General features: G+C 38.7%; 1 protein-coding gene across 10 annotated transcripts in view; it reads left to right on the plus strand.

Annotated features, from left to right (window-relative positions):
• The window catches only part of TBC1D1 (TBC1 domain family member 1), a 115,471-nt gene extending 105,668 nt beyond the window's left edge, over positions 1 to 9,803 (plus strand). For all 10 annotated transcript variants that reach the window (XM_056351666.1, XM_056351658.1, XM_056351711.1 and 7 more), the window contains 3 exons: positions 2,776 to 2,945; positions 5,732 to 5,902; positions 7,708 to 9,803. In XM_056351666.1, the coding sequence (XP_056207641.1) occupies positions 2,776 to 2,945; positions 5,732 to 5,902; positions 7,708 to 7,926 (560 nt within the window). In that variant the 3' untranslated portion in view covers positions 7,927 to 9,803. The remainder of the gene's footprint in view (positions 1 to 2,775; positions 2,946 to 5,731; positions 5,903 to 7,707) is intronic.
• The last annotated feature ends 1,526 nt before the right edge of the window (positions 9,804 to 11,329 follow it).

Consider the following 11,329-nt stretch of genomic DNA (forward strand, 5'->3'; position numbering starts at 1 on the left):
ATTTTCACAGGTATGATTTTGGGTCAAGAACAGAAAATCATGTATGACTGAAACTGTCACTTCTTTAAAATCTCTAATGGTTTTTATGGAGGAAGTCCAGTATGACCAACATTTGCAGTTTTTAATGTTTCAAATATTTAGTAAGTATTTACTGGAACATTGGTTGACATTAAGTCGAGAACATTGGACATTCTTTTACATTAGAAAGCAAAACCTCATCTTCACCCATGCAAAAGACTCTGAAACACAACTATAAAGCTAAAAAAGGCTAGAGCTGTCACTTTGATAGCAGGTGTCATTAGCAGCATGGCAAGTTAGGATCTGATCAGTTCTGACCTGTGTGTTCATGCACTTTTGCAGAGCATAGTGTAAGTTTTCATCGCTCACTTACTAGAACTTTTGGGATGAAAGATTATTGCCTTTTAATGTTGGAGTAACTCATCTATAGGTTACTAAGACTGTAAGATTGCACTGCCATTGTCTAACGTGGTATCCCTGAACGTCTGAAACGTGAAGCCCCACTGCTATTTAATAATTGTTACAGACCACTTCTTTAGATTTCCATAGAGTGTACGTTTAGCAAGTATCTTATAAGCAATATGTAAAAGAAGTAGGCTTAGAAAAAGGTGGAGCCAAAGGCTGTTTTATGAGTCAAATAGCAAAAGTCCTTTTCACTGTTTAATTATCTGCCCAAACTTTCAACGCTTCTCCTGAGCAGGACCTAATGAAAGTACAGTGTTAACAAAGATGTGTTCTTTAATACCCCTGTTTACCTATTAATGGAGGAGACTTGGTAGAATAATGTTTATTTTGTTTCAAGATTGTAGATAAAAGTTGGGGGTTTTTAATCCTGTAGGCTGCCAATCAGGCTAACATTAATTTGGGTAACTTCACTGTACTGTTGTTGGCTGGCAGCCAACTTAACGGGAAGTGTGGGGAGTGAGTAACAAACAGGTCTTTGTTAAGTACTTGCTCTTTTAAATGAGAGAGGGATTTCATCTATGTATTACCCGCTCAGCTCATAAAGGCATTCATTAACAACTTACAGGTCACCTTGAGTTAATCTACGTGTCTTTATGGGGCAGGTGCAGAATCATAAATCTGCATTATTTTCAGCTGTGTTTTTTCCACTTTGTGTTTCCTAACTGTTCTTCAGCATCCCCTGTCCTAATATAGAGCTTTCCCTATAAAACATTTTCCCACAGTTTTCAGTTTCAATAGAGAATTGAGGCAGACGCCTGCTGTTACCACTTTTCAATCATTCCTGCCTTTGGACTTCACATTGAATCAAAGTTTAAAAATTTTACACCACTTTTAGGACAAATGGCAGCGAAGTGCAAGATTTATGGTTAGTTATTACTTATGCTTTTCTTTCTCAGAGAGAAAGAGTGAGAAGTGAAATGAGTTGCAGCTTCAACATTACAAGCAAAAGAGCACAAGGGGGAATTTCTTTCTGATACAAATTTGGAAGGAGAGGTTGCTTTTACTAAAAAAGGCAGTTAGCCAGTGTTTTTGTATGTTCTTTGCTACATCACAGATACCTGTGGTAGTAGTTGCTTCCCTTGCTGTGTGGTGGGTTTTTTTTTTTCTCTCTTTCTCTTTATTCTCCTTTCTTTTTTTTGTAATCATTAACACATACTACTTATTTGATGTCATTGTGCTACTTTGTAAGTGATTGTGCCTTCATTCACAGCTTTGAATACAAAGGAGGGAAAGAACAAGACAAGAAGCACTTTAAAAATAAAAACATCTTTAGGAAGTGTGGAATAAAACCACAGTATCTTCTCTTCCTTTTCCACTTTTGTCAGTGTTGTTTTGTATGTTAGATGCTTTTGCCTGTAGCGAGTCCCTCAGTAAAACCAGGAGCAGATTCTGAGTTACAGTATCAGGAAAGTCAAATGCAGGGCATTGCTGTTTGTACTGTGGACAGATGGATTTGTGAAGATGGGTTTCTTGTCTGATGATTTCGTTTCAGTCTTCTATTTCTGTCCTCTGTAAAGGCATAGGCAATTTGTAAAGGAAAAGAAAAGAAAGGACGTTGCATTGAAAGGTCACTATATACTGTGGTTTCACTGTGCTTGAATGTATGCCAGGTGCTGGCATTGCAGGGCCACCTGTAATGTTAACACTTAAGCTGTATTACTAAGATTTCAGGGTGGTTATTAATGTAGTTAGTAGAATATTAACATAAGTGGTTGAGATGTATACTAAAAATAAACACATGCACGTGAAACTTGAGGCTGCTGGAAAGTGCCCATCTAGCCTTATACTCAGTGTTGTATTAACTGAGACTTTGTAGCTTTCTCCACCAGATAAGAAAAGAACTTCAGGTCTTTGGTTGTGTCTTATGTGTAGTTTGTGTTAGGGTTTTTAAATGGCATTGGGATAAGAATTCTAATCAAATTCAGATTCCTGTTAACATCTCAAAAGAAAAAAGCCCACACTACTATTACATGCCCAAAAAGTGACAACACTGACAAACTTGACTACCTGGTTTACTGTGTACCTTATATTTGAATTGGATTTTTTTGGTGAAAAATCACTAAACAAATGAATCATTGATTGTGTTAGTCAAGTGTGCTGTTCACACTGCTAATTGTGATCCTACAAAATTTGTGAAGTCATAGCCACAGTAACAAAAGCAGGTGTCTGGCACAGTATATCTAGCCTCCAGATTGCGTCTATGAGTTGTTGTCCTTGGACATTTTACTATTTTAATATTCTTGTTAAAAGATGTGCTTACTTGATGTACTCTTTTTTTCTTTGTTTTCACAGATATGCTCTTTCTTCAAGGTTCAGAGGCTATATTTAAAGTGGCTTTAAGCCTTTTGGGAAGCCATAAGCCCTTGATTCTGCAGCATGAGAACCTAGAAACTATTGTTGACTTTATTAAAAGCACTCTTCCCAACTTGGGTTTGGTACAGATGGAAAAGACCATTAGTCAGGTATGAAATAACCTGAATGTATAAGTAGTATGCAAAGGAATGCTCTTATTAACAAGTTCTTGACAGAAAAAAACCATAACAATGTATTTTGTTACTTCAGGCTGAGAATTCTGTTATTGTAGTTCTGAAGATGTTGAAAACTCTGGGAAGCATATGACTTGTGTGGTACCCCTGCATTCGTACATCTACGTGTTGGTTATGAAGCCTTTAATGAAAATGAGTTTACTTTTGGTTTTTTCGATGTGTGTAACACTTTGTTACCGGCAGCAATATTACAGCCCATATGCAGTGCATTCCACAAAATAAGCCTTCTGAGTTTTCTTGTCTCCAAAGAATCTTGCTCTCCAAGTCTCATTTCAGAAGCAAAAATTGACTTATAAGAGCCTCACAAATGTTGACCTTATTTAATGAAATTAGAAGCTTCCCTATGTTGACTTTGTCTGTACTGGCTTTCATGGTGCTGGTTCAGTGTGTTACAACAGTGCCTTTGTATTTCTGCCAGGAGTGCATGGGGCAGTGCAGTCTCTTGCAGTGAGCAGTGACTCTAGAGAGCAAAAACTGCGTGTCCTTGATGTACTTTTTTTAAACGGCAGACAAGAAAAATTATGCAGCATTGCTAAGCTAGCAGAAGACTCCAGGGAATAACTATGGAATTTGAAAAATATCACATATTATTGCAGTTAAGGCTTGCCTATTTAGAAACCCTAGCTGTTACACTTGACATCTGATTTGCAGCAGGCAAATAGAAGATGGGGTTTAGCCTGTTTTTCTGAAGGCCTTTAGTGGTCCAAAACACAGGGGCTGTACTGTGCAGATCTGCAAAGCCTGGGCTTGGTAAAGAAAGCAGACCAGCAGTGCAGTACACTGCAGAGTGCTTGTGAGGGGCTCCCATCCGATCCCTGGTAGCAAAGCTTCCAGGGGACGTGCACTCCAATTAGGATCAGAAAATCATGCTTGCTACTGAAGGAGAGAGGGGAGCACTAGAAAGCCTGTGTGAGGGGAAGGAAAGCAAGTGATGTCTAGGTGGCCGGGGGGATCATGTGTTATCTGCCAGGCTGAAAACCTGGAATGCACAGCTCTGCAGAGACTGGCAGTGTTTAGGCAACCTGCAGAAAAGCATTGGCTTTGACGAGGAGGGAGAGGGTACACTGTTTAGGCAGCTCTGACTGCTCTGAATTTAAAGTGGGCGGGTAAAATTGAGTTGAGGAGGGAGCAGTTCCCCTGCTTTGATCAGGGCTGCCTTTGAAGAGAGCAGCTGTTTGACCAGCCCTGCAGTCCGCACACAGCTCCTGGGCTAATCTCCATCCTCCTCACACCTTCTGCAATGTGGCCTTTGGCTTACATGCCCTAACGTGCCTTCAGTTAGATGGTTTTCAAGTCAAGCTTTTGATTTGCCTCATGTTTCCCCCCTTTCACATTTGATACTCTGGGTATGACGGTAGGGATTTCCCTCCCTTCTCAAGAATACAGAGGCTAGAAGTGGCAGAGGTCATGAGAGGAGCTAGCATTCTGCCCTGCTGAATTACACCCATTGTTTTATTGAAATTCCAGCAGTGTGTGTTCTCCAGAGATGCTCCAATCTATAGAAAATGAAAGTTCCCTGTGTGTAACCAAACTCAAATTAAAATTGTATTGTAACCTTCTGTACTTAGATGCTCAGTAGATGTGTTGCTGCTGCTATACAACTATGAGAGAATTTCTTATAGCATATTTAACAGTGGTCAGAAACATTTCATAAACTGATGTTTTCTGTAACTATAACCAACAGTTAAAATTTTGTAGACAAAGCAGATAAAATAGGAAATAATTCCTGTTATTTCAATGGGTATTAAGATAGGATTTGATATTTGACTCATTTCTGAAAGGAATAAAGTACAAGGGTTTATAACCCTTGAACTTCTATTCTTGGGCTATTTTCCAGATTAGTTTTTAAATCAACTTCTGTTTCTACTGTGTTCTGTGATTGGCACACTTGTCCTTTTAATTTACTACCTTCTTCACTGCTTTCAGAGTAGATAACTAGCTCAGGGATGTTAGAGTCATACTTCCTGAACAATTTGAAGGCACATGTTTGCCAAAATTTAGAAAAAGGAAAACACAATAGCAGGTTTTTCTCCTTTGGGTCACTCTGTGCACCTCAATTTATTTATTTGTTTTTTAAATAAAAGGTTTTCTTAATATTCATGTACAAGACTGAGCACTCATTTTGTTGATTCATAGTTAAAAATAATAGAAATCTGCTTTGACATTGCATAATGTTTCCATTAAGTGTATTAGCGTAAAGATGGATTATTTCATTTTCTTTCAGTCTCTAGGAGTACCATAGATTCATAAATAAACCTAGCAATGTTTACTGGTTTTCATTTAAAGCTTTCATTCTACTTAGCCTTGGGCACATGGGCTTAGACCACACTTTTCTAAAGTGACATCTAATTCCAAGTATGTCTAGGAGGGTTTATGCCAAACTGAGATGCATTAAATTTGAAATCTAAAAAGAGGAATATCCTACGAAGTGTACGCTTCTTGAAAACTTTAGTGTAAGTGATTTTGCTGAAGTCAGGCAGCAAATCGGTAGCGAAGTTTTTAAGCACAACCAGTGCCAATGTATTGCACTTTGCTGCCTCAGTCTTGCTATTTCCAGAGCAGGAAATGTGAGTGCCAAAAATTAAGTCCTTTATTTGTATACAGTGATTAGATGTCTAAGTCTAGATCCATAGATTTTAAAGCATTGAATGAGCTATGTTTTTAATATGCGTGGCGCCTAATAATGTCTTCATATGCAACAGGTGTTTGAAATGGATATTGCCAAGCAGTTGCAAGCTTATGAAGTTGAATACCATGTGCTTCAGGATGAGCTTATAGATTCATCTTTAAATGACAATCAGAGACTGGATAAATTAGAAAAAGCAAACAGTAGCTTGCGCAAACAAAACTTTGATCTCCTGGAAGAACTGCAGGTACAATTTATATTTCATATTTAATTAACATTCCAATTTATCCACGTTTTCAGAAGAGACTGTCCTACACCAAGGCACAGGCGAGACTGGCATTTGGTCCAGTGACTTTGAAATGTAGACACGCTCTTTCTTACAAGGTGGTGTTTGTGTTTTTTTTAAAACTGTTACCCAGATTGCTTAGACAACATGTGAAATAATAATTTCTAATGTATGGTCAGTGCCTGTTCAGTCTGCAGCTTTTTCAGAGGCACTACAACTGATCTCTGTAGGGGGTATTCTGTGCTTAACTCTTCTCACCTTTCTGACTGCTTTATAACAGGAGGACATTTGTTATAAAATTTTTGACCGTGCATTTAGTTTGGTAGAGAAAGGGAATTCAAGGGTAAGAAGCAGACATTTCAAGCCTCTTAATTATTGTTAAAGACATACACTTTGTAGCATAGTAGGTGAGAGAAGGAGTTCAGGTTTCTCAGCCATTGGTCCTGTATCATGACTCAAGCTGGCTAACCATGCAGACTTAGATTGCCTCTCCTAACAAAAATTTGCTTAAGCTGCAAATTCTGATCCTGTGAAGATCTGAACCCGTTTCGCGTTCTAAGATGAGCCTTAGAGAAATCAGAAGAGCTACTCCTCTGCAAGATATTTGATAAAGCTTCAGGCACATAGGCAAGGAAATTGTTGAATATAGCATGGAGGAGAGGGATTTGTGGGATGAGACTCAAGATGTGATGTGGTATAGATACCTGCATCAAGGGATTTTTCACCCACTCCTGCCCCTAAATATTCTGCAGCCCTATGCAGTTTTTTGCAAAGTTCCTCTCCACCTGAGTGCTGGCAAGTCAGCACCTAACATCATAGTGAGGAACTTAACTGTCTGTGGTGTTGGAGCAATGCCTTTGTCTTGGAGGTGGGCTTCATCAGCCTTCATTTCCTATGTTGAAAGGTGACCCATTGCTGATGGATGGAAAATGCATCACCAAACAATGTGGGCGTAGTTTGTCAATATTTTGACCCAAAAGACTGAACTTTTTAAGCCGCCATAATTACATGAAGGGCAGTGAGCTCATCAGAAAAGCAAATACTTCCCTGAAAGCCAAGACCATCCAGTGCTGTTATCTTCAAATGTTATCCGTTGCTGAAATTTCCAAACAGATCTCTGCTTTTGTCACAGTACCTCAGCTACAGATCTCATGTGATGAGTTTGAAGGTTCTAATACTTGGCCACAAAGTAGAATGCCCATATGTGCAGCCTTTCAAAGGAGAATTTTGGGAATTTTTTGAGATGTATTGTCCAGTTGCATATTGCACAAAACCCCCTCCTCTCCCTTTGCCTTCAAATCTGGCATTTGTTGGACTCAATGTCAAGATGAAATGAGGATACAGCTAACAGGCTGGGTTGTCTTTGCTTTGCAAAGCAAAAGTGGAATTTAACAAATGGCTGGCCAAAGATGTCTCCCAGCTGACCCGTACAGAAGTTTACCTTAACCTACAGTTCTTTGGTACATAGTTTGTAGGCTTAATAACTTTCTAATTTCATTGCTTTGCATTATATTCTGAGTTTAATCAAAGCAATCAGGTTAAGAGGGAAGTTTCTGGTTACTGGCAAAACCATAGTTCTAGTCTAAAATACACAGATCTAGTAACATTCATACTTGCATTTACCTTTGCAATTTTTCATCATTTTGCAAGTATTTTATATGTATTGATGTATCTTAAGCAATAATTTAAAGTTGGTTGTAAGTTATTAATGAATTTCCTTTTTTTCCCTTCCTTCCTTCCTCCCCCTCCTCTTTTTACTTTGGAAGGTGGCTAATGGAAAGATTCAAAACCTTGAAGCCACAGTAGAGCTTTTATTGACCAATGAAGGCAAATTGAAGCAGTCCATTCTCAGTCTTGAGCAGGAGCGAGCAGCTTTGCTGAAAGCAGTGGAAGAGATGCAGAAAAAGATCGGTGTTGATAGAGATGGAAAGCCTGTACTTACTAGACAAGAACACATGGATGCTGACTTACATTCACAGCTGTAATGGAGCAGAGAACCTGAGCAATAAACAAAGGGAAGAACTGGGTCTTTTTGTCATAATCCATGGGGATTTGACATTGTCACCTTCATTGTACATGCCTTACTGTATGTAGCAAAGCATGATATGGGCATGGTGGCTTCCCATATCAGAGAAGCTGGTTTCATGGGGAGAAGGCTCGCTCTTCTTAGTATGTAGAAGTACTTTGAACAGTAAGATGCCACATAATAATAAGCAGGGGAAACTTAGTAGTGCGTGCAGTCATACACAATACACTGTAAAGATGTCATGGATTCTTCCATAAGTGCTTCTAAACCTAAGTGCTTTGTGTTTGTCACTTATCTTTTTTGTGTGTAGATCACCCTCATGTAAAATAGCATGTCCTTTAGAAGGTCCTTTGAAGACATACGGCAGCATAAAACCTTTAAATGGATGACAGCCCTGTTGCAGCTCTGTGGTGGTAACACCTACAGAGAGTTGTGTGATAGGACTCAAGATATCTTTGACAGTGGAACTCCCCTACGGCTTGACTGGGTTCTGTTAATTATGTTTACGCTTCAGAAAACTGCTTCCTGATGCTTGAAGATGTCAATCTATTGGACTTCAGAGAGCTGGACTTCATCATATGTAACTATGCATAACTGGGGGGTTGCCACCTCTTTTTGTAAGTACATTGTTATAGTACTTTTTTTGTTTAACAACCATTTAGTCTATTGTTAGATGACATTATCTGATAAACATACTGTATATAGTAACTGCATTATGCTTAACAAAATACACTGACATTGATTTGGTGAAGCCTTTGCATTCACCACATGAAGATTTGGTGATTCTTGCAACATCATCCAAGGATTTGTATTCGGACACTTCACGTTTCATCTTATTTATTTCTGATCTGCTGTGTGATGTAAGACATCCTTTTGCTGGGAAATTAATGGCAACTGTCATATTTTTTCCCTTTATTTGATACTCTGCACTCACCCATTCTCTGGGAAGTGTTATTCCTTAAGACTTTTTCTGAAGTAATAGAGGCATTTCAAGAGCTTCATGTTGTTCCAGGTATGTTTAAACTGTTTCAGAAAGGGTATGGCAGTTTGAATTAGGACACAATTCTTTTTACACTGCATCTTTCCAGTGAGATTACACATGTGAAAAAAAAAAAATAAAATTCACACTTTCCTTAATACAGTGAAAGTAGTTTTCAGGCCAGTTAAAGCACCACTTCTACAAGTGCAATAATCTCCATGGATAGCCAGTTGTTTGGGTTTGCTTCAGAATTAGGAACAATGCCACGGTTTTGTTCAGTCCCCAAGCACAGAGTTAATAGGCATCAGTGTTTTGTGATAGTAGAGATTCACCCAGGAGTTGTGATTTTTTTTTTTTTCTTAAATTGATGTTTTTAAAATTTCAAAGCACACATCTTTTCCTCTGACTGGCAACGTAAAAAAGGTTTTGTTTTGCTTTTTCCTTTTCTCATGTAATCCCCCTGACACATTGTGGTTGTAGTTTAATAGGAGAGCTGTAACATTCATCTACTGTGCAGAACAAATACCTCTGTGTAGGTCAAAAAGAAAAAGATAATTTACTTTTCAATCTAGAAGCTTTGTTTGACTCTGTCATGTCTTAAATATATCTGGTTCTTGCAAATCCACTCTGTCTTCACTTAGTATTGAAATTCCAGATAAATGAATTATTATTAATATATTTATCTCTTAGGCTTGTTTTTTTATTTGCAAGTCCATATTGAAGTTCATGCTTCGTGTTGTCATAATGGACCTCATACTGTTAAGGCACTCAGTAATGTTGCATTTTTACAGCATAGTCCCATAATTCATGCCCTGGCTTTTTAACAACAGCAATAAAAATAATAATAATTATGCCTACATCTATGTTTGTACGTTTTTTGACATTTAAAAACAAAAGCATAGTTGGTGGGGGTGACAGTTCAGAACCATGTAAGATGAGACTTTCCCTGAAAGTACAGTACCATCTACAGTGGTTATTAATGAAAACTTTTAGTCCTCAGACTCTTCTAAACATGCTGAGGATCCACTTGTGATATTGGGACCTGCATCTGCCTATGTTGACTAAAGTGAAGTATGTTCCACATGACTCCAGAAATGCACTCTTTTTTGTGACATTCTGCTTCTCTGCCAGTGTGAGTGGAGGACTAATTCTAGTTCAAAGCCTTTTATTGAGAATTTGTGTAATTCCAGGAGTGACTTAGATTAGAACTGAAGTCACTCTTCTCAGAATGCACAAATGTGGTAAATAGGTGGCAAGCAACGTTTTGCTTTTGTGACTCTACAGACGTTAACTTTCATTGTACCGGAGAGTTGAATTTTCTGTGGGTACAAATGAATTTTCCATTTATACATATGCAAATTAATACCTTTTTGTTAAATATGTAAATGCCTGGCAAAGTGGGGCAACATACCATCCACTGGTCTGGGCTTTGAACATGAATGAAATAGTTGATTTAAGTCTTTCTGCTGCTTACACTGAAGCGGATAATGTGGTGTGTTGCTTCAGTGTGTCTTTTCCCATCCTGTGCTGATTTTTGTCACCAGACCTCTCCAGTTCAAGTGGAAGACTGTGTAGGAAGGTAATATCGCTTACCCAGTTCCCAGCTTTGGAATAGCTTGGGGCTTTTTCCTTCAGAAGTATAAGAAAGAAGTAATAAAGCCCAAAGCTAGTTCCAGATACTTGCATCCTTCTCCAACTACACTGTAGCTGAACATCCTTAAGGATGTGTAAAATGAGATCTTCTGTTGTCTGAGTACCAGCAATTGTATTCCCCATGAGTGGTAATTTCTGATTCAGAGAATGTTCTAAAAAAACCCTGCAAATCCATACACTGGCCCTCAGCTGGAATCCCAAATGAACCGCTCCTGGAAAATCCAAGTTGAAATAATCAATGTTTTCTCCATCTCACCTCTACAGATGAAAATCCCCAAGAGTGATGCTTAGCTTTTGAAGGAAAGAAAAAACAGTTAAGAAGGAAGGAAGGAAGGAGTTCACTTGTATGTGCAACCTAGGCTTCCAAAGGTGTGTGACAAAGGTAGCGAAGCGTGCAGTGTGAGCATGCTAGTGAATGACACCGATGCAGTAGTCCAGAGAGTTTAGCCTAAAATGTGGGAAGAACTAATGTTGGCATATGCAAGAAGAAAAAAGAAGTCCCTCTAAAACCGTAGCAGTGAACAGCGTGGCATAGCTGGAGGACCTGCTGCGATGTGCTGCGGTCACCTGGTTCTGGTTTTTTCCCAACTAGTGCAAGTGGTAGTTTGTGGTAGGTGCTTGTGACTCCCTGTGCTTCTGGCTGTTTGAAGTACTTCTATATTTTGCCCTATTGTTTATTTCCAGAGATCATTGCTTAATACAGAATCTGAGAATGGTGATACAGTGCCTG

This window comes from Falco biarmicus, chromosome 1, assembly GCF_023638135.1.
Source record: "Falco biarmicus isolate bFalBia1 chromosome 1, bFalBia1.pri, whole genome shotgun sequence".
Classification (NCBI taxonomy): Eukaryota; Metazoa; Chordata; class Aves; order Falconiformes; family Falconidae; genus Falco; species Falco biarmicus.